This window comes from Xenopus tropicalis, chromosome 1 (genome assembly GCF_000004195.4).
Source record: "Xenopus tropicalis strain Nigerian chromosome 1, UCB_Xtro_10.0, whole genome shotgun sequence".
Lineage (NCBI taxonomy): Eukaryota > Metazoa > Chordata > Amphibia > Anura > Pipidae > Xenopus > Xenopus tropicalis.
Window position 1 is genome coordinate 44972498 of NC_030677.2, and position 24989 is coordinate 44997486.

A 24989-nucleotide genomic window follows, 5' to 3' on the forward strand; every position below is an offset into this window, starting at 1 on the left:
TTTCCACACACCAAAAATCCCTCCTTCGATCCAAATTTTAAAATTTATGACCCCTTTAGCCATTTGTTTCTCATTTCAGCCTATCTGAAATTTATTTTAAAGCATTTTCCTCTTTTTCAGAAGTAGTGAAAATGTTCAGTTTTATGGGACGTCTGGTAGACTGAGGGGAAAATCCTCCACAGATGTTATGAAATAGAACTTCTTAGCAGAAAATTCTTTGAATGTTTCTTTTACTGAGAATTCTGTTTGGGTTTCAGATTTACAGTAATTAAATGTAATACAAGCTTAGGAAATAAAATAATGGAATGTCACTTCATGGGCAGCAAAACGATTTTACATTTTACCACCAACTTATTTCATTCCACACATTTACTTGACCTTACGCTTGGATAACCACTGTCTGCAACACTGCATACTTCAGGGACAGCTTAACTAAAAGTGAGACGGAACAACTGAATTAGAGACCACAATATAGAGGGAGCCACAACGAACCTACAAATTTGTAGCCACTCTAGGGCAGAACAAAGGGCTTCTCCCATAGCCCATTTTATTATCACTATAAACACTGAGCATTAGCTTGCTACACACTGCTTCATGTGGGTGGTACTGTAGAACCATCAGGGTTATTCTGTGCAGTACATGCACTTATGGAGTAAAATGTTATTGTTATTCATTTCATAAATAGAAAAAACACTCAGCAAGTAACTGATTTCTCCTCACTCTGCTTGATGTCTATGTCATTGCACACAGTCATAAATGGTGCATGCCATGTATGACAGAATAGAAATTGATTATATATAATGAAGAGCTTTACTACTGCAATTTGTCCTTCCGCATATTCAACAGAAGAGTTTCTACAAAGCTCCCCCTAACCACCATTGGTCTTAAAGTGACCATAGGTCTCTCATAGGCAGAACAGACTTCACAACATATTACTTATATACTGATGCCGAGTTAAACTAGGACATTTTCCCCAGACAGTACAAGAGCACTACCCTATATTATTTATGGAGTTTTGTTTTTTTTTTTTTGGAAAAAAAGAACAAAATTAAAACTTTTCATGTAGTTTTAATGATTTTGATTGCACCAGTGTCTCTGATTGGTTAGATACTGCTTTCCTGCCAAGACTAGCATTTAGGAAAAACTAACTAGGATCATACACAGGCAGATTTAAATTGCAGATTCAGGCCCTTCAGAACGATTCAGCAGCTTACCTGCCTGTGTGTAGGGCCCTGCAACAGGGCTACCCTTCCGATATCAAAAATCTGGCAGATATCGAACAGGCAGGTTTGATTTTCCCACTGGATTGGGCTACCTCAAAGCTGCAAATGCTTGCATTCCCCTCATTATCGCCTACCTAAGTATACTGGGCAAAAAGTCCGCTCAGAGGTAATGTATGACCAGAGTAACTTTACAGGTCCCATGGGTCAGGTCAACCCGCACATCACTACTGTCAGTGTATCTAAAAATCTAATCTGAAATATAATGAGTGCAAGGACAACAAGCCAACTCAGTTTTTCCCTTAAAATCCTGAATATTCTGCTTTGAATATGTCTCCTACATTTCCCCTGCATGACTCTACAGAACACACAGGCAAGGCAAATCTAGAGAAAGACTACAGTCGTTTCAACAAAAGTCTAAAGCGCCACTCCATCCTATGCCAAAGGGCAGCTGCCAACTCCATCCTATGCCAAAGGCCAGAGGTACAGCAGAAACACAACACTATAGATACTCAGATAAGTAAACCTGTAAAGTTTAACTGACACAGGTCTGTAGCATAAGCAAATTTACAAGCATGGGCAAAAGGCTGTCATGGTTAGAATGGTAAAATGCTTTCTTCCTCTTCCCTAAAATACTGTAAGTGAAAATCAAGGACAAAAAAATAAATTACCAGTCTGTACAAAGCCCGAAACAGATTTTTCCATAAATAACCTGATTAAGAAGATGGCTTATTAGCTGGGCTATACAAATGTTTCCAATGTAAGCAAATCTCTTACGAGAGGGACAGTTTGGTTACTGACAGCATCATTCCCCACAGCAAGGCACATACCACTTACGAGAGAGGTCAGCGTTATGGTTTACCGAATCCTTACCCATTAAAATCAAGTTTCAGCTAATAAATGTTATTTCAGAATGTAGCAATTTAAACAAACCCTTTAAAAACAGAATTCTGCCAGGTCAAAAGGAACTGGAAAACCATATGGATTTAATGTAAACAATAAAAGCACTCTGAGATATGAACTCAATACGCTCTAACCCTTTATGACCCCATGATTTTTCTTCTTTTGGAATGACCACAAAAACCACCTTGCCAAAATGTCAATATACATATTTATGCAGCAGCAGTTGAGCAGCTGAAAACACTTTAGTGCCAGAAAGTCTGAAACAGCAAATAACCACAGACATTTAAGAATAACCACAAGGCGGCAGCTAGTCCCTAACATGAAAAATATTTGTAAAGGTTATCTTCCCCCCTTCTATCCCATATCTTAAAATGACTCAAAACACTGAAGCTAAAACTAAAATCAACTTTATGAAATTTGTAGCTCTGAAAAAACAACTGATAAAAAGCATACTGTATGTTTTTGTTCAATGCTAAAGTTTAACTGATACAGATAACAGATAACAGGTAACAGATAAGTTACATAGATTCACCTTGTATTTCACACAGTTTATCCATTATCTGCTATGTACCCTTTGCCTTTTCTCCTTTTGAATGGCTGCCCCGTGGCTACAGAGCAGGGTATTTATTATAAACTATAGTAGGGTTCCTAAAGCAAACACACAACTTGTAGGGCAACAGTACATTATATTTTGACTACTTTAAAACATTTTTATTTTTTAGTGTTACTGTTTCTTTAAGAAAGAAAGTTGTCTTTTTCACCCCCACTGCACATGCGCTAGGATTGCGAAGATACACAAGGGAAGGAAGAGGATAGCTTGGCTGTGTGAACCCCAGGCCAGTTTTCGGCTAACAGGAGCACTGGCCTGGGCTATCAGGTATGTGATTACAATCACTGGGGGTGCCTAACATTTGGCAACCTCTAGTGATTGTAACATTCCTTCTTCTTTAAGTAATTTAAAAGTAGCCCCATCTTCCATTACCCTAAGTCAAGCTAGGCTTTTTCTCTACCTGCTTAGAAATACAGGCAGAGAAAAGGCCAATTCGCTATGCTCAGAATTGTGAAAAGTATGCATTTTTGAGCTGAAATTTGCTCCGTGTGCATGCTGCTAGGCCAGTGCCATGCTTGTCAGTGCATTGTGAACACTGAGAATCCAGATCAGGTATGAACTACCGTGAATACAATTATTGCAGTTAACCTGCTTGAGTTCCCTACCGTCTGGATTTTGTTGATTAGCTTGGGTGCAGCACAGAGCACCGATAAGGAAGTGTACATTTTTGCTTATTGTTTGTACAGCTCACAAAACCTATACTACTATACAGGACTATATGCACTAAAATAATAATAATACAATAAAAAGGAAACGGAAAAGATTCTGACAGGGGCATATTCAGCACCTGGAAAAAATGTTGTCAGGTGTTCTATTAGTGCTTCCTGGGTGACAGGCTTTCTAGCTGAATTCATAGCGGAGATGGCCACGCATAGGATTTCCCCAAGAGGAATAAACTGTGACTGGCTGATTGGAGACATGCTGATGGGCGACACATCACCTGCAAGAAACAAGAAAAGCAGTTTGTTATGTGTATTGTTTAACGTTTCAACAAAAGATAAACAAGAGCCAAATCAAACATCCAATTAAACAGTTACTTAGAGGTCCATCTAATATATATATATATATACACAATTTTGGCTATGCACCCCGCAGAATATTGAGCCTTGGAGTGCGGACACCATTTGGATTGATATATATATATATATATATATATTTTAAAATTTTACACACACATTGCTAAAGTATTTTCAAAAAATAAAAAACTTAAAATTGGCATGTGCATATGTATTCACTACCTTTGCCACAAAGCCCCTAAAAAGTCCTGGTGCAACCAATTACCTTCAAAAGTCACATAATTAGTGAAATGAAGTCCACCTGTGTGCAATCTAAAGCTGGCCATACACGTGGCGATCTCACGATGTTTCGTACGACCGTCGGTCGCACGAAACATCGTCAGATCCGCCACACACCATTCAGGGCTGAATCGGCAGGTAAGGAGGTAGAAACAATAGGATTTCTACCTCCTTCTGCCGATTCAGCTCTGAAGGGAGAATTTTGGTCAGGCGCCTTCTATGGCGCCCGATCAAAATTTTCTAACTTGGCCGATCGGCGAGCCGACCGATTTCAGCAGCTTCCTGCGATATCGGTCGGCTCGCTGACATGCCATACACGCACCGATTATCGTACGAAACGAGGTTTCGTACGATAATATCGGTGCGTATATGGCCACCTTAAGTGTCAACATGATCTGTATAAACACACCCTTTCTGAAAGGCCCCAGAGGCTTCAACACCACTAAGCAAGAGGCATCACACCATGAAGACCAAACAAGTCAGGGACAAAGTTGTTGAGAAGTACTGTATAAGTCTGGGTTGGGTTATAAAAAAAAATATCCAAATCTTTGAGGATCCCACAGAGCACCATGAAATCCATCATCTTCAAATGGAAAGAACATGGCACCACAACAAACCTGCCAAGATAGTGCCACGAGGGCTAAATACAGGGATATTCTTGAGCAAAACCTGAGTCAGTCTGCCGGTGATTTGAGACTGGGACGGAGGTTCACCTTCCAGCAGGACAATGACCTGAAGCATACTGCTAAAGCAACACTCAAGTGGCTTAAGGGGAAATATTTAAATGTGTTGGAATGGTAGGCTAGGTTTGACTAGGGTCAAAATCAAGACCTCAATCCAATTGAGAATCTGTGGTCAGACTTGAAGATTGCTGTTCACAAGCAAAAACAATCCAACATGAAGGAGCTGGAGCAGTTTGCCTTGAGGAAAAAATCCCAGTGGCAAGATGTGGCAAGCTCATAGAGACTTATCCAAAGCAACTTTTAGCTGTAATTGCCGCAAAAGGTTGCTCTACAAAGTACTGACTTTAGGGGGGGTGAACAGTTGTGCAGCTGAAGTTTTATTGTCCTATTTGTTGTTTACTTCACAATAAAAAAAAAATCTTCAAAGTTGTAGTCATGTTCTGTAAATTAACTCGCAAAATAATCCATTCATTCAATCCATTTTAATTCCAGGTTATGAGGCAACAAAACATGAAAAATATGTTGAAAAGCAATTATATAGTATATTTTATATTATATTATATATATATATATGTAATATGTATATGTAATTACTACACTGTTATTTTCCTTTGCCACCTCAGACAAGTTGCCATTTTAAGTCAGTTAAACCTGTTACTGGCTATAAGTCAGCGGCAGCAGACAAGGGGATCATCAAGAGGGCATAAAGGAGAAAGCACCAATCAGAGGCTGTTCTGCTCCGTTGTCTCCATCCAGAACATTAAGGAGATTATGGGACACAGGGCTGTCAGCATGTTTGCAAACTCTAGCTTCCCAATTAGAAACAGAGAGAGAATGATACATGTTAAAGTATGGTAAAGTATGGTGTTTAATAGAAGCTACTTTAAAAAATGCAAGTACTGATGTGAAAATATAAGACAAAAACCATAATATTGAAATATAAAAACACTGAACACTGCTATGTATGGAACCTGTTATTCAGAATGCTTGGGATCTTGGGTTTTCTGGATAATCTTAACATAATTTGGATCTCCATACATTAAAGCCTATTAAAAAAAAAATCAATTGAACAATAAATAAACCAAGGATATTTTTACCTCCACTAGGGATTACTTATATCTTAGCTGGGATCAGGTACAAGGTACTGTTTTATTATTACAGAGAAAAAGGAAATTATTTGAAACAATTTGAATCTTTTGATTAAAATGGATTCTATGTGAAATGGCCTTCTTGTAATTTCCTGGATAACAGGCTTCCAGATACCAGATCCCATACCTGTACAAATTAATATATTTTCTATGACTTGGTAACTAAGGACCAATGTTGGTTATAAGCAAATAATGGTACAAATCTTGTTTCTATTATGCAAACTCATTGATTTAAAGCCTCTGATTACTGGAGTTAAAATTCAGTACAGTTATATAGGGAGTAAACACACAACAGCAATTTAGACAGGTTTTTAGAATCAAGCAACAAAGCAGCATCACTTATGAAACAAAAAACAAAATATTTTTGTTTATTATACACATTAGACTTCCAAGCATTAAGCCTAATCAAGTACATCACTGCAAACTACTCTGAGCCACAAACGGTCTTTTGCAGAGGGGAGCTGCGTGCAGCATTTGTCCTCCATAGATTATTACAGGATGGTTCAAGTATTGACTTGTAATGATTTTTTAAACTAAAGATGTGGGCCATACCTTTTAAAATTGCTATATAAATTGCTAAATTTGAACAAAAAATTGTCAAACCAAGATCTTTTAAGATATTGTGAACTGCAGCTTTCTAACACCCCCACTCCTAACAACCGAAGGGCCACAGAGGTTATTGTTCCTGTTCTGCAGCATAAATAACAATAAAGACATATTGCACTGATGCATTGCCTGCAGCAACATTATATTCTCCTAGTGCAAAGAGAGAAAACACATTAACTTTATTGGAGAGCACAAAAGGGGAGCTTGTGAAGAAGCCAAAGCACTGCTTCATTCACATCATTTGTGGAGTCCATGAGTTTCTGTTGATTCTTGCTACAAACAGGTTTTTACTTAATCTCTTCGCTGCCAGAGGGGTTTCAAAGGCACCGAGTTTGAGCATGTTCCTGGCTTTTGTCAGTCAATGGATAAACTAGCATAAGTTCATACTTCCATTTCACCTTGAACTAAAAAGCCTAATCTGCTGCATAAAAGCTTATAAGAGGTGCACACTGATGTTCAAGGGGCTCTTGGAACAATGAAAAAGTAAGAAGTTATATTAACATTTGTCACATGGGAAGACTAAAAGTGCCACCTCTTTATGATGAGACTCTCTTAAATGGAAGGCTAAAAACACTTGCTAATCTCAGCAAGTGCGGAAGTGCCAGAAACCTGCGCCGTGCCTGATGGCACTATGTGCAGAAGCTCTAACATAATTCCAACTAAAGGAGCCCATACAAGCAGATCTTTCCCCAACATGCTCACTGTAAAGAGGGTGATATTGGACTGATTCGATCATTCGGGCAAAAAAAACCAAAACCCGCCGATGTGCTCCTTGTCCCAACAGGACTTTTAAACTTGCCCAATTGACATCTGGCCAATTTTCGTCCAGATATTGGTTGGATAGGCCTGTGTATGCAAGACCAACTCTTGACACATTCAAGGATAAGCCTATAAACACGCTTCACAATGTAGAATCATGTGTTAAAAAAAATAAATAAATAATGAAAATATATAATAAAGCTGTGTAATGAATGTGTAGAGGAATATAAAAAGAGGTGTTAGCTTGAAAAAAATATCTGTGTACTTTTTAATTAAGAATTTCTTCTCTGCTTGAACTTGTGCCATTGACTTTAATGGATTACACCAGGGCTAAAGTTGTGCAAACCTTTTCAGTAGAATACCTTTATAAATAATACTTTTCCATACAATACAGTGGCCCAATGCTCACAATGCTGGGCTCGTCATTTGGGCAGGAAGTGAAGCTGAATATAAAGGTGGCCATAAAGTTACTGTCAGATACCATATGTGATCAGCCTGTATGGTCACCCAGAGAAAAGAAGCTTATACATTAACTCATATTTTACACCACTTCTAAAGAACAACTGTATATCTTTATAAATACTGGCCAAAAAGTAGCGCATTAATGATATCTATGTTGTCAATAAAATACTTTTACAGTTATTATAAGTTGCAAGAGAACAATTATAGCCTAAGTTATGCTTGGCTAACTCACTTTCTGCATGTAGAAGGAGATTGCTGTATGATATCATCAAGAAATCTCAAATATGCAACATCAGCTAGCTCGACTAAAAAAAACAAATTTAGGTATTTTTGCTTTGAGAGTTTCACAAACCATATACTGTTGGGTAGGTCCTAGTAACCAGTTTGGGAACTACTGCCCTGCAGATTTATAGAAGAGCTTTACATTATTTTACACATTTCTGCCTCATTTTCCTTCCAAGAACACTGATCAATAAGACGTTTGACTTGCCATGTTCTATAGAAAAAACACTAGGGGGCACATTTACTAAAATGCGTTTCTTTCTGGCCTCGAAACAAGATATGGTATAATTTCAAAGTAACCACGTTAATTTCTGTAGTTGTAAAATGTCTCAACAATGCATTTATCATTTGAATGAAAATATCTTAATTGCGTTCCGAAAGTCACAAAATTTTCATGCCAATAAGTTTGTTAACACCACAAAAACCTTTCTGGCTTTGGAAGCCTTCCATAGGCACTCGACAGATCAAACCTGGCGAAAAGATGAAAGTGTAAACAAAGCGTTAAATAACTCTGAAATGTCTGTATTCTTTGCACGAAAAACGAATGGAATTTTAACAAAATTTTCGCATACATTCTGAAATGTTCTATAATTTAGAAATAATACGAATATATCTCTAAACTCGTAGTAAATGGTTCCCTTGTTGTCCTCACTCTTTGTTCATTCCTGTAAATAACATATCATTTTCATGTTTCTAGTGTAAACTGCAGGAGGTTGTTGCCTGCGTAGAAGCACAGGGGCAGAATTAAGCTGGCCATACACGTGGCGATCTAACGATGTTTCGTGCGACCATCGCACGTCGCACAAACCATCGTCAGATCCGCCACACAGAGTCAGGGCTGAAACAGCAGATAAGGAGGTAGAAACAATAGGATTTCTACCTCCTTCTGCCGATTCAGCCCTGACGGCAGATTTTGGTCAGGCGCCTTCATGGCGCCTTCATGGCGCCCAATCAAAATTTTCTAACCTGGCCGATGTTTCGTACGATAGTATCTGTGCGTGTATGGCCAGCTTAAGAGCCAACTGAAGTGGATCCATTTCCATACAGTATGTTCCTTCCTGTAAGCGCAGACAGGCATGGTGTCAGCCTGCGTGCACACAGAGTAGATTTTGTTGTGAAAATGCATACCTTTATGTTTCTGCACCAAAATTAGCAAATTAGCTCAGTGTGCTTAAAGGCCAATGCTGTGCCTGCCAATGCTCCTAAGGGAGGGACTAAATAGGAGCGAATTTGCTTTTTAACTGTTTGCGTTTTTTCCGCAGGCAAAACAGCCTTGTGAGCCATTAGCCTAAAGCTATGGTCACCTGTGGTTTTCCTTTCAATGTTCTTTCTGCACCTGGTGCAATTGCGCTGGGCTGGGCACAGGCACACGCACACAAAGTGACTTTCAGTGCAAAAACACACATTTTTGCGGTAAAATCCACTAGTGGTGCAGACACGAGAGGGCTGATGTGAGTGTAGGGGCTGATTCTTAGCCTGTGTATCGATTTTCAGGCACCTGTAGACTGATGAATGCTTCTAGCTTATTTACCTCATATTACAGCATTAAATGTACCTTTCATTCTCTTTTTTAGCAGGTGTTTGAAAGGAAGTACAGAAAGTAAGTCCCTTAAAAGGACTTTTTTTTTTAAAGGTACAACAACAACAACAACAAATCATTTGTAAAGCACTTTTCTCCCGTGGGACCCAAAGCGCAAAGGTATATATGTTAGTATTAATAATCCTATCAAAGCATACAACTAACTGCATAAACACGCTATAAAACAAGCCAATCGTTCTATTAACGTAATACTAAAATAACAGTATATTTATTAAAGTTGTTTGAGCTACTCAGGAAGCACCTGGAAGAGGAACATTAGGACCAATAAACTCCACTTTCCGCGTAAAGCATTTTACATGGTTGCCTTTTAACACACTTTAACAAGAAAGAACTGTAGTTATTATTAGTAATGACTAGCACATTTTTTCACCAGACATGGATTCGCTACGAAATTCTGCTTTTTTCCTACTGGCAAAATTCAAACAACTTTTGAAGATAGGTGCAAACTGTGCAGAAATTTTGCATCTTTGTTGCTGTAGTGCAACAGTGTTGTACAATCCAGCTGCACCTAAGGCTCCTGCTGCACGTGGCAGATTCTCGGCCTGCAGATATACGCAGGCCAAGAATCCACCCTTAAAGGAATACTGTCAGACAACCAGCAGAACAACGGGAAGGTAGTAATATAGCCGCTACCAGACACCTGTATTGCTAAATGTGATAGATCAGAATAGCACTTCATAGTAAAAAATTCAAGTTCGACTTGGGACAACTCCAGTTACATGGGAGTATGAGAAACAATAGCAATCGGAAAGCAGTTGTAGGGGCAGATTTATCACTTAATACATAAAAACTCACCTACATTCATTCATATTCATTCCTATGGTATTTTTAGAAGTGTATTTATCACTTTGATTTAATAAATATGATTCTAAAAATTCCATAGGAATGAATAGAGCGAGGGTGAGTTTTTCTATATTGAAGGACATGTAAAGCCTACAATTTTGCCTACAATGTATATCAGTTGGGCATGTCTCCCCCACCCAAATGGCATCATTTGTATTGCATAAATCCTGTCCACTTTCCAGCACCATCACATTTTCCTAAAGCTAATAGCAGCTTTCACCCGGTGGCCATTTTTCCTCTGATACATACTCAGATAAATCTGCAAACAGCATATACACACACAGAAGCTTATTGATGTGCCTGCATTCTGGAGCCAATACACAGGCCTGGGTGAAGGCACAAGGAGCAGATTTTGCCGCACCGCAAACTCCAGCTGTTTCGCTCAGTGTGCCTGAACCCAGGCAAACACAATGGCTGCATAAAGCAGGCACATCAATAGACTTAAGGTGGCCATACACGGACCGATTTTTTACTTACAAACGACCGATTCCCGAACGATCCGATGCTATCGTTAAGTTATCGTATAGTTGGTGGTGTACGAACGATCGTCGGCCCACTAAACGAGCCGACATTATCGTCCCCAAAATCGATCGGCCAGGTTTAAAAATTTTGGTCGTTTAACGATAAAATCTGCCAGTTGGTGTGAGTGTCAGACATTTGTCTTTCAACGATTGTTCTCTGCGCATGTCACGATTGCCAGCAGCAGAAGTCAACGACATCGATCGTACGTAGATGTACGATCGTAGGTATTTTACGATAATGATGCGACAAAATCTTTCCCGAATTATCGTTGCCCGTGGATGGCATATCGTATGGGAACTCGATCGCCATACGATCGTTTGTCGATATAATCGTTCATCGCACAACGAGCGAAATCGCCTCGTGTATGGCCACCTTTACTGGCGCTAAGGGGCAGATTTTCTGCAGGCCATGAAATCCGCCACGTGTGGCAGGAGCCTAGATATTCCCATATACAAACTTGCAAATAACCAACTAATACTGTATCTCAGAAAACGTTATGGCAAGTGACTGCTTACAAAACAGCAGGTTAACTTATTCTCAGCAAACACTGAGCGCATTGTATGTAAATATTGTTTTTACTTTGGATTGGCCAGAATTGTGCCACACATTCCTAATTCTCTTTATTTTGGGAACCTTTATTCAGAGTTGAAGTGGTTATAGAGGACTCTCCCTAGGACACTGGCTTTGCAATTTAAGATGTCTCATTTTGGAATAAAGCCCACCTACGCTGCAGTGAACAATAAAATTTATCTTATCAAGTATAGAAGAAAAATCAACAAGACTCACTGGTATCAGCACTGCCTACTGAATACATCTATATATTTTTATAAGGGCAGTGGCACATGGGGAGATTAGTTGCCCACGATAAATCTTCACTATTGCGGGCAATTTATCTCCCCAACATGCCATCCCACCAGCAAGAATATAAATTGCTGGTGGGATGGCATACGCAAGGCAATTTTGGGCGACCAAAGCGACGCGCATACCATCTCACCGGCATATTACATTCTTGCAGGTGGGATGGCATGTCGGGGAGATTAGTCGCCCGAAATAGTGAAGATTAATCACGGGCGACTAATCTTCCTGTGTTCCATTGCCCTAAAGGAAGGAAAGCCACACAGTTACAGTAAGAAAACAACTCCAAACAGAAAGTGTGACAGCCAGGGCAATTTTGGTGGTTTGTAATATCATTAGATATTTATTCAGGCCAAGAATCAGCCCCTATGCTGGCATCAGCCTTCTTCCTTACCTACAGCCGGAGGCACTGCGCCGGCCCAGGTGCAAGCACACACGGCAGATATCAGCACTGCAATGAGAAACTCTGCATTTCAGAGATGGCCACTGTGTGTGCCTGAACCCAGACTGACTCAATGCTTTTTGATGCAGGCCCATCAGTTAGATTTTTAGATCATAGGGGCATTTATCCACAGGCCAAGATAGTGCCCATAGAAGATGCATTTCCAAGCTGTCCTCATCTTGCAGTTATCTCTAATATTTTAAATTCTTGCAGACTTTGAATTTGGGTTCTTACAGGCATTTGAATGCACCCCACTTGGAAAACACATTTGTTCTATTATTGTGCATTCATGGTTTAAACACACTTCAAAAGCATAAAATTGTAAAAAATTCATCAGCATGCTGTGTATAAAAAAAAAGAAAGAAAACAACGGCATGTGCCTAAACAAACAACAGGTAGAGACAAGCACACACCACTAAACTAGTTTTAGTTTTGTACATTTCTCTTGGCAGGTAAAGCAGTGGATGGAATTTCACATACTGATTTACATATGTATTGGTTATTTACAACGTACAAGGCATAGAGAGCAATGACAGATGCAAACTGCCATGTTTTTGTATTTTACCCCCTCCACAGTCTAACATCCTACATTTACTGGTCTTTACACTTCAAAAAGGATCACAAGGACCCATGTCTTCCAAATGAATACATTGTGTCTGTGTCCTTGTTTCAGGGATGCAAGGGTGCAGAGACTGAAACCCAATAACGCAGGGGGCCTGCCTGTGTGTCCTATAAGCACAGGGGGCATGATATTTCTCAGTGTCCAATCTTAGTAATGCAGTGCTTAAAATTGCCTAAATTCACTTTAAAGGTAAATACATTTTGACAGGTGACATACACCTACCTGTACATTCAAAACATTGAATAAATTAGGGTCAATTTTGTCCCCTATACACACACCTAAGGATAGCAGTGTGTGACATTACTGTTTGGTGATTGTTCTCCATTGATATACAGTTCAGTATGCAGTGACTGGATTAATGTAGCTATAATTATTATTATGGCGTGAAGCATATATTCTTAAGTGTCTCTGGAGGCACATGTCAAAATTTACGCATACTTATCATCCGACAGGCGTCTGCATACATGTGTTTATATGGGCCAACTCTTAAATGGCTTCCTCATTTTAAGTATATTTACTGTATGTGATAAATATATCATGGAGAAAATGCTTGATATTCCAAAGCAGCAAACACATTTCCAAAAAGTTCCCTGGCTGACTAAGGGAGGGAAACAACAACAGCTTACTTTCCTAGAAGTGTTGACAGGTTCTGAATTGCGGGGGTGTGGCACAAATTGCTGTGTAAGAGGCCTTTCTAATTGTGCCTTGGAGGAAGGGATGTAGCCTTAAACTGTGGGAAACAACAACTTCTCCTTTACTACAAAACAGAATTAACACAAACTTACAATAAATTGGAGTACTGAAAAAACAAAAATATGTGCAACAGACCTGTGTTTTAAAAAGACATTTCATTCAGAAAACAAATGTATGTAATGTGCCAACTAGGTGAGCACTAATGTATTAACTATAATTATCTAGTGCTGGGCGGTGTGCGGATGGGGGGGTGTTTGGGGTGGGGGGTGTTTGGGGTGGGTTGGGGGGGAGTGTGCGGATGGGGGGGGTGTTTGGGGTGGGGGGGTGCGTGCGGATGGGGGGGTGTTTGGGGTGGGGTGGGGTGGGGACGTGCGTGCGGATGGGGGGGTGGGGGGGCTGCGTGCGGATGGGGGGGTGTTTGGGGTGGTGGGGGGGTGTTTGGGGTGGTGGGGGGGGTGCGGGTGGCGGGTGTTTGGGGTGGTCACCTAATCATGCATGGGGAAAAAAAAATACCGTCAAATACCGTGATACCGATAATTTTGAAAAATACCGTGATATAAATTTTTGGTCATACCGCCCAGCACTATAATTATCTGTAATTAATAGCGCCTGCACATTTATGCAGCACTTTACAAAGATTATGCATCATTCACCTCAGTCCCTGCCCGAGGAGATAAGACTCTAAAGGTGGCCATACACGTGGCAATTCTGATCTTTCCTGCAACCATCGGTTGAAGGAAAGATCATTTTCCTTCCAGTGTTTCCCCCACTGACATTCATGGCTAAACAGTCAGATGTGGAGGTAGAAACAATAGGAATTCTACCTCCACCTGCCGATTCAGCCCTGAACGCAGATTCTGTTCAGGTGCCTTCAGTGGCGCCCAATCAAAATAAACCTGGCCGATCGACAAGATGACCGATATCCGCAGCCTTTGCCATATCGGTTGCCTCGTCGATCTGCCATACATGCACAGAATATTGTATGAAACAAGGTTTTGTATGATATCATCGGTGCGTGTATGGCCAGCTAAAGGCTTTTGCCACATGTGGGAGATTCTCAGCCTGCGAATAAAAGCAGGCCAGGAATACACCCCAGCTGTTAAATGTATGTATGTATGTATGTATGTATGTATGTATATCTTTATTTATAAAGCGCTACTTATGTACGCAGCACTGTACAGTAGATCAGGTGCTTCTGTGTCTGCCCCAGAGCCAATGTGTCAACCAGGATGCAGGCACACGGAGCAGAATTTGGTGCTCACACATTTCAGAGCTGAAATCCGCTATGTGTACCTAAACCCAGGCTGACACAGTGGCTCCATGTGCAGACACAGAAGAGCGCCGATCAAAGTGTAGGAGTGCATTCTCAGCCTGTGTTTATCCAAATTAACCTGCCTGTATATTTTTGCAGTGTTGTACGAAACTGTAGTACTGAGAGAAGCCATGAGGAGAACATACGTGTGGATAGTGCCCAAACTAGAATTAAACTCAAGATCCAACCACTGAAAGGCAGAAGCACTACCCACTGAGCAACCATGTTGCATTAATACGTATTTATAAATTAACATTCTGCAGGGCTTTACGATAGAATGGTGTACTTTACTATAGAAGAGTAAAGTGGGTCCTGCTTGTTGGTGCTTACAGCCTAAAAGAAGAAGGAAGTCTGACACACAAGGGCACAAATGCAGCCAGGCTTTCATGGATCTCTATTCTCTTCAAATCACTAGCAGGAAAACTAGAACAGATTCCCTCTAGAGAACACCCTTGCTTTATGGGATCATTCTACTAGGCATTCTGTAGGAATGAAGGCTTCTAGTCAACATTCTTGGCTGCAAATTTGAACTACCAAAAGAAGGGAAAAAAGAGAAAAAGCAAATTCTAGACTACTCAGTCAATAGTGCAATTCTGTACTATCTGAAGAGAAACTACAGGATAAAACCAAAACCAGTACATGTTTACTTTAATTGATTGTTGTTGTATACTCCTGTGACCTCCACCTTCTTTATCAAATAAAACATTTGTGGATGCTGTAACAGCAGATATGGCAAACGTGTGGCTCATTTTTTCCAGTTATTTTGTCTATGAGCCCACTGAACCACATGGCTAAGGAACGCACACAAGAATTTTAGGTAAATTTCTATGAACAAGATAAAACTACAGGGATGAAGCAAAATAAAATGCAATCTGAATTAAACTCATGGACCAAAAAAGCAAGGCTGAAGACATTAAAAAAGCTGTATTGCAATGCTGGCAGATCAAACAGGTTTTCTCCCAGTTTCTTTAGTATGAGCTCATACATTCCGATAATTACTGGGATGATGTATGTTTTAAAGCATCTGAAGAGATCAATAAGGGACTGCATCGCACTGCTTCGCATTCAGAAATGGGCTGCAGCATTTCTCATAGGCGCACTATTTTGGTGAGGGGAAAAAAAAAAGGAGAATAATTACGGCACAGCTATTTTGTTCAATAAACAGAGACAATGCAACGTAAATAAAGCTTTTCAAGCCTTTGATGTCAAACTGTCTGCATGGCGCTGCAAAACAATGCAAACATCCCCATATGGCAACCAATTGGTTAAGGTACAGAATGCTAGCAATCATGAATTAAAAAAAAGTATGTATATATTTTCTAATGTAAGGCTATCCAGGTGAATATTTTGAAGTCTGCTGGAATAAATAAATAAATAAATAAATAAATAAATAATATATATATATACACACATACATACACACACACACGGACGCAAACATACACACACACACACACACAGAGTGTATTATAGTCCTGCCCCATTTCCATAACTTGCTAGTAAAATGTGTTCGGGTAGGAAAGTCAGCAAATGGGAATAAATATGCTATACACTGCAGTCTTTTAAAAAAAAAAAAAAAAAAAAAAAAAAAGAGGTTCAAGCTTGTAATCCCAAAAGATTCAAAAGCATTACCTCACTGCAGCCTTGAGACAAACTGAGCATTCACTCTGGGTCTTACCCAGCATGCCTTGCTCTACACAAAGACAACAGAGGTGTGACCAATCGCGTTGCATCTAGCAGGCTGCATTTGGACGCTCCCTCCTAATATTGCCCATTGACAAGCAGGCTGGCAAGCTCCTGAACTTGTTGGCATAGCAACATGTCCCAGCGGCTCCCCATAGGGCTTCTCACAGTACCATAGTTTTTTTTTTTTTCTCGCCCCCTTTTTCCATTCTGCTCACTCAATTAAATATAAAGCCTTGTGATTTTCAAGTTGGGTTTGAAAGAGAAATGTGCTTGAGCTGAGAATGCTTGCCATGCAGTTTGGGAACCGGGGTTAACCCGTTACCTTCTGGATACTATTCAAGCGAAACACGAGTACTGATAAAACCTGTTCAAAAGACCAATTATTCTGTAATTAATCAAACACACATATTATATAACCAGGTAATAAATATGCTCCAGTAAATAATGTATTAAGGCACACACTGTTCAGCTGGCTAAAAAGCATGCAAAATAAAGACCTGCAGTGGGAAACCTGTACATCGCTAACCAATTTACTGGCCTGGGGTACATACTGCTGAGTGTGCAGCCACCAACTTCCGTCTTGTGACCATGCACCCTCTGTGCAGATTGAAGTTCTTTACAAGAATACTACAGAAATCACCAAAAAAATCTATGTACAGTGAATGCACCCACCGGGGGCGCACAGGGGACGCCTGGTTACAGTTAATAAAATGGCAGCTGGGCGCTCTGCAGAAAAATAGAATTGGTCACCTTAGGGGCATATAACAAATCTGTCCATTCTTTCCCCCTCAGAAATTATTACTTTTCTTGTGAGTGATTTAGCTTGTTGAGAATTACAAATATACAAACATACTGTATATATAAAAATTAGTTAATTCCATCAGTACCAAGAGAGACCAGGTATCACATAATATTATGATTTTTTTAGCCGCCGGAGAAACATTAGCATGAAATATACATGATATATACAATAGGCATCTATAAAGAAGCATATCACATTAACACTGGGCGCAAATCACAAGGTATGCAGTCATGCATATTTAAAGGCAGTTTCTGTTCATATCTTTTCTATTCTTTAGTTTGAATGTTAAAAAATAAAGTCAGTTTTCTTCCTGGTCTGTTAAACAAGTGGCTTTCGCTACATTCGTTCAGGATTCAGAACCAGCAGTGTAGAGACTACTGCCAGCCAGGCATAAACTGCTTTCAATAGCAATTTTATTTACAAATACCTTCACAGCCTCTGCAAACTGTTAATCAATGTAAGCTGGAAGGTTGCTTGGAATAGCAACATTATGCAAGACACAGTTTTTGGGTGGAGATGCCTTTTAACAAAAGGCGGTTTTATAAATGTACACAGCCTGTCATTTCATATAGGGGGGACAATAACAGTTAAAAATTGTGTTTAAAAAAAGGTGCATTTATGTACTTGGGCAGAAGAAATTGCCTAAAATGACACAATCAAATCTTGTCCCTTTAGTTATTGACCTGCAGAAATATATAGTAACAGAGTCCTAGGCACAGCAAGGGGAGAAACAAATGTAATACCATACTCATATATACCAAGGTTCACTGAAGAACACATTTCTGCAAGGACCAATCAGTGAAGAGACAGCCATGCAGAATGGTCTGGCCACATGGAATCTGATTCTATATTGCCCTATCACTGCTTGGCAAAATAACAATAGCAGCATCCCCTAGTTACAATGTGCTCATGCGCCAGATTACGAGAAAAAAAAAATCTTGAAGCGTTCATGCTTCCCCCGGCCACATTGGAAAGGCTACATTTGCTGATGTCTTACCCATGATTCCAGGATATAAACAGAGCGGCGAAGGCAGGCAGGCAGGCAGTGTGTGACAGGCACATAGTGATGACTTCAGTGCAGACAGCTGGAGGTGGGATGGCAAGAACAGCAAGCGTGAGTGGCTTGACTGACAACATCATCAGCTCCTTAATTACGCTACTGCTGCTGGGATTCTTTGGGCTTTTTTTTTTTTTTGGAGCTTGAACATATGGTCAAGCGACACCCACGACCAAGGTATGAAGAGAGTATGTATGTAAGAGCTTGCCATTTGCCAGGGTTTACTGTGTTAAACACAAAGAAATCCCATACACTGCACATATATAAATGGCTTAAGTGAATCATTTTGGACACTTTTTCTGCTCTCTCTTTTCCTCGCAATAAATGTGAAGTCTGCTATAGCTGCCTTTAATCCCCTTCCATTGCCTCTAATGTGAATTAATCTGGAAGTGCTTATTGAAACACCTGTCAGGGGATTCTCACTGGAAAACTTAAAATAGCACTTTTCAGAGTGCAACTGAGGGCGATTTTACCCTCTCCCCAGACAACTATAAAATGTGGTGGCCAAATGCTTTAATTGCCCCATGTGCCATTATCTAAACTCTGGTTCATTTACCATTCCATCCAAAAGTGCTGGCACTACTATAAATATACATACAATATAATACAAACTTATGAATTAATGATCAAGAACACACAACAACTTTGGTTAAAGATATTAATCAAATTTTGATTTTGCAAGCAAATTTAATACAACTTGACCAAACCGGACATAAAACTAGAATAACTAGAGGCCCAGTCCCAGCCTCATACAGGTGCATGCACAATATGAAGGAGAAACCATGGGGGTGAGCAGTATGATGAGAATAAACTGTGTGCGCACACAAAATTTGTGACTAAAAGGCAAGAAACAGAGCGCTGAGAATTCACAGAAAACATATTTTTGTAGATACAAAAAAAAACAAACAAAAAAAACACTCCCCAGAAAGAAGATCTTAGGGCTCTGGCACACGGGGAGATTAGTCGCCCGCGAACAGGGAGATTTGTTGCGGGCGCCAGAGCCCTAAATGACATGGTTTGTTTGTAATTGTTGCCAATACGGTGTTACATACCTAATGATATCTCTAAGAATTGTTGGCAATGACACCACCACTTAAAACGCAGTTTACATGTGACTAAGAAGCCAGACTGGCACGAAATGTATGTTTTACAAGGGTAAATCAATTAATAAAATTCACAGTATATCTATAATTACACACACAGAATCAAGACTGGGTGGCATTGCTTCTTAAATATAACAGTGTTTATTTCTTTTATTAATTATTTGGGATCAGCTCCCAATCAATTTTTACACTACAAGAGACCACATAAATCATTCCTGAATGCAGTATCCTAAAATGAACGTGCGCATGCTCTTACACTGGTTTCTTAACCCATATAGTAAAGGTATGGGATCCCTTATCCGGAAACCCATTATCCAGAAAGCTCCGAATTACGGAAAGCCTGTTTACCAATAGACTCCATTTTAATAAAATAATTCAGAATTTTAAAACTGATTTCCTTTTTCTCCGTAGTAATAAAACAGTATCTTGTAATTGATCGCAACTAAGATATAAATAATCCTTATTGGATGCAAAACAATCCTATGGGGTTTAATTAATGGTTTACGGAGAGACCCCTTATCCGGACTACCCTTGGTCCCAAGCATTCTGAATAATGGGTCCTATACCTGTAATGTGATTTACAAAGGAATAGGACTATAAAAATATAGCAGTCCTCATACACTATTACAGGGCGCAGTGCTGCATTGTTCAAAGGAATAGGGCTTGTGTAAAACACAGTTTTGCCTATTGTTTTAACAAAATTATGTTTTTTGTTATTGGGAAATAGGGAAACTTAAGCCAATTCATGTTTTGTTCTTGTGAGGTAGATAATTAGATTACTAGTGCACAGCAGAGCTTTATTTACCATATAGGTACCTGAGGAAGGGAAATTCAGCCCCTTCAGTTACCAGAGGTTGCTTTTTGCCCCCACTGTTAACTGGCCACTCCTTGCCATCTGAAGTAAAGTTCCCATCTTGCCTTATGGCCCTGTCTATGGGGGGTGGGTTGGTCAAAAGTATTTCTCAAATCCAATGCAAATATGAAACCTAGTTCTCTCCAGTTGTTGGCGATTCCGATTACCAGTTTCCCCCAAAGCCAAGGGTTGTGCTGATTATTACAATTATCCAGAAACCTGTTTTATGGTAAGGGGAGGGATGTATGGTCTGTAAAAAAAATCATGCTTAGTTGGAGTACTGCAGTAAAGTACTTACAGGCTTGCTTGCAAGTGCGTGGGGTTTACATGCAGATATAACTGCTAGAATATTTGTGGATTATGTGTAAATGTGATTGCTGGATTATATGGGACTGTATGCAAACAAAACTCCTAAACACAAAAGAAATTATGAATGAGGCAATACGTCCTATGGCACAAGGGTGTGTATTGACCTGCAGGATTACTGTAGAATATGAGCCAATGTGCCTGCAAGATAACTGGGGATTATTAGACTGTGTGTCTGCAGGAGTAATATGAGCCAATGGCACTGCAAGATTGCTGGAGATTTTATGCCTGTCATTTCAGTGGGGCTTAGGCTCTTTTGTCCTTGCAGGATTACTGGAGATTAAATGCAAGCATTATGTTTGTTTGCATTCTTTCTGATGTATACCTTCTTATCCTGTTGGTGGCATTACACATGTATATGGCATTCTGAGTATACTGGATATAACAATTTCAAAACTTGTTTATTTCCTGTTGTTTATATAGCGCTAACATTTCTTCACTTTACATATGCTTTAACACGCACACCAGTACCTGCAAATTTATACTACATACATTTTGATGTACAGTTATAAAAATCTCACCATGCAACTGCACTCAAAAGCACATAACTTTGTGGGCCAAATGTGATCCTCCACACTTTATGTGATCAGATAAAGTCAGAAGGTTTCTTGCTTCAATCTTGCTTCAAACATAGCAAGCAGGATTACCTTCTTGCAGTCATGTTGTGTCCGACGGCAAATCTTTACAGCAAAGATTTTATAGCAGTTATATTTTTAGGCGAGTACAATGACATCTTGTATAGGATGTGACCTGTTGTTGCAAGGACATCCACCACCCAACACACAAGTATTTGCCTACTCTCATGATAATCAGCAAACTAATCAATCTACTGTGTAAAAGCCTTACCCGGGTGAAAGTCAGTACAATATAGCTAAAAAGTTACGCTGATAGGTTTGCTAGGCTGAGAAATTAAATATTTTACTGACACGTGTGGCTTGTCACCCTAGGTGAGTTTATTTTACACAGCTTTTATCAAGGTGCAAGCTGCAAAAACTGGACAGACTATAGATGGGATAGCAGAAGAACGTGCTAGGCATGCTGGGAAGGCTCATTGGGACAGGTTGGCTTGGACCAGCCATGTGTACAGTCTACTGCTCACGTGACTACAGCATTTGTCAACGAGAAACTGCACATCGGAGAATCATGGTTTCCACAGATGCAGGATGCATTCTGTGGCGGTTTTTAGCCAGCCAAAATTCCCTAGCATAAAAAGCCATGTGTGTACCGTGATCATTGTGTTCTCTCCTCGGTATCCTACCATTCAATAGGTATAATAGGTCAGATGTTTCAGAACTGGTACATGCTGCAGTATGATTTAAACTGTAAATAAAACAAAGATAGGGGAGTTTTGTCCAAGTTATGTAATGTAAAAGATGTACCAACTAACCAACCAGCTTAGGAGGCACACTGAATAAGTGGTTACCACTGCTTACTTGCAGTGTTGGGGCTTACACTTCATTCTGATTTAGATTGTAAACTCGGAGACCTCCTTTTTACTGTGGCTCTAATCACATAGCACTTAATCTCTGCATATTTATTGTATTCCTTTTAATAATTGTCCTCCCGGTTTCTTTTCTACTCTGCAATGTGTATCCATGTATGTACAAATAAACCTATACATACTTAGACACTATGTGCAAGTTTGTATGTTCTCTCCATTTAAACTTGTGTTTCCTCCACTAACAGGCTCCTGATTAAACTACTGTATATACTCGAGTATAAGCCTAGTTTTTCAGCACCCAAAATGTGCTGAAAAAAAGTCACCCTCGGCTTATACTCGAGTTGGGTGCCATGGGTCCCTCTAGACTAGCACCCTCTCTCCTTTGTGTGCAAATTAGGTCACCTGCAACCAGACCTTCCAGTGCCCTGGCCTAGGCTCCCACTAGCAATACTTATTTCCCCTTACATCCCTCCGGGACCAGGTCCGCTTACAGAGCTAGTTTACTGTTTTTCTTTGAAATAAATATTGAAAAACATATACCCCACTGATGCCTCAATTAATGTAATTTTATTGGTATTTATTTTGATTATTAAAACTTAGCAGTAGCTGCTGTATTTCCCACCCTAGGCTTATACTCGAGTCAATAAGTTTTTCCAGTTTTCTCGGCTTATATTCGGATCGGCTTATACTCGAGTATATACGGTAACCTTTGAGCACATGTGTTGTGTAAAACATTCAATTGCAAGCTCCACAGGTAAGGTCAATAAACACAAAGGGCACTTTGTTGCAGCTACAAAATGGCAGAAAAAGTATTTTTATATGGGATACAAAGAATTGCCTCACCTAAAACACTCACATTGCGAGGGGACATGATTACTCTGTACTCTGTAGGCAGATGGGGGATGTTCTTTTTTCCCATAAAAACGATCAACGCACCAGAGGTCACCCCTTTAGATTAGAGGAACGGAGCTTCCATTTGAAGCAGCGTAGGTGGTTTTTCACGGTGAGGGCAGTGAGGTTGTGGAATGCCCTTCCTAGAGATGTGGTAATTGCAGATTCTGTTAATGCCTTTAAGGGGGGCCTGGATGAGTTCTTGAACAATCAGAATATCCAAGGCTATTGTGATACTAATATCTACAGTTAGTATTAGTGGTTGTATATATAGTTTATGTATGTGAGTGTATAGATTGGTAGGCGTGGGTTGTGTGTGCTGGGTTTACTTGGATGGGTTGAACTTGATGGACTCTGGTCTTTTTTCAACCCTATGTAACTATGTAACATTGTGTAAATGCACAAAAATGCCTTCCCACACATTCCTGAGAAATGTTCTGACATTTTGTAGCAGCAACAAAACGCACCATGTCTCATTGCCCTAAAGGACAATAAGCTAGCTTTTCAGCATTTAATTCCCTATAGCTAAAGCTGGTTTTGCTGATCTTTTTCATGCAGATCAGAGATGCTGCAGCATGTGCTACAGTTTTGTAGACTACCTCATCCTCTGCAGTCTGACTCAGAACACACCATGTTGTCACCTCCTCAAGTCATCTTTAAAAGAAGGACCTATGCCAGCAAATTACTCACCCACACTCTGCAATCTACACTGCAGCTTGGCTTATGGAAATAATGTGCAATAGCAACAACACAGAAAAATTAAGGAAGGGCTGAGGAGTATTCTATGGGTGTTGTAGTCAGAGGTAGATTCATTTCAACACAAAGTCCCTGTCTGGAACTGTGCTGTTTGTGCTAACTAGCTTGCAATTTCAGTGAAATTGCCTATTGCTTTGATTTTTTTTGTACCTGTTAAAGGTTAGGTGGGGGTCTCTACAGTTCAAACACCTGAAGGGTCAGAATAATGCTCTGCATTACCGCTAATAAGGGCTCAATAATAAAAGAATAAGGAAATGTGATACCTAGAAATAAGTTTCCAAAATAAAGTTGTGATCAAAATGAAAATTTGGAATGTGGGAAGGAATCGGGAGTACCCAGAGGAAACAAAGTGTGCAAGTCATAATCTGAAACAGAAGCTCAGTGCTGCAAAGCAACAGTAAGCTACCTTTTGCAATGACTCTTTCCAAACAGAATCAGAAAAGAAAAAGAACTGCACACTGAAGATTCACAGTAGCCATTTCCACCTCACCTCCTGCATCACAGCACAATGAAACACAAGACAATAGCTGGAATCCATTTATCTGTATTGTTTTATATGTTATTTGTAGATTTAGAAACCATGAGAAACTATTGTTCACAGTCACAGACTCTTCTGAATGTGCCCAAAAGGTGCAAAACAGACAGATACATGTAGGAATTAGAGACGGACCGACTCGGCAATTAATTTGTTCATAAATGGGGCCCTCCCAAGGCCTGCCTGACCAATATCAGGCTGAAATTGGCCAAGTAAACCTTTTTTTTTTACCTTTCAGCAAATAACTAAATTACAATCAAAAAGTAAATGCTACTATTTTGGATTTACTAACCTATTATTCTGTTTGAAGGTTTTCTTTACAAAATGCCATCCCACCGGCTAGAATGTAAATCGCCGGTGGGATGGCATTTTGGGGAGATTAGTAGCCTGCGAGAAGGGAGATTTGTTGCACGGCGACTAATCCCTCCATGTGTCAAAGCCCTTAGGTTTTGATGCCCTAGAGTACCTTTGTGCTTTTATTGTGTAGTTACAAATTATCACAACTAAATATACTATACTATATACAGCTTACTGTTTATTAAAGGCAGTAAAAGACACTGGTTTACTAGCACAGATACAGCCTTAAGATTAAAAGGGCACCTGTCACCCACAAATTGTTTCTCCCACCAGAGGTGCAGGCTG

General features: G+C 39.8%; 1 protein-coding gene across 3 annotated transcripts in view; it reads right to left on the reverse strand.

The window, feature by feature from the left end:
• stox2 (storkhead box 2) overlaps positions 1–24989 on the reverse strand; it is an 84281-nt gene that overhangs the window by 16737 nt on the left and 42555 nt on the right. For all 3 annotated transcript variants that reach the window (XM_004911177.4, XM_012955651.3, XM_004911180.4), the window contains exon 2: positions 3521–3673. In XM_004911177.4, coding sequence (XP_004911234.1) covers positions 3521–3673 — 153 coding nt within the window. The remainder of the gene's footprint in view (positions 1–3520; positions 3674–24989) is intronic.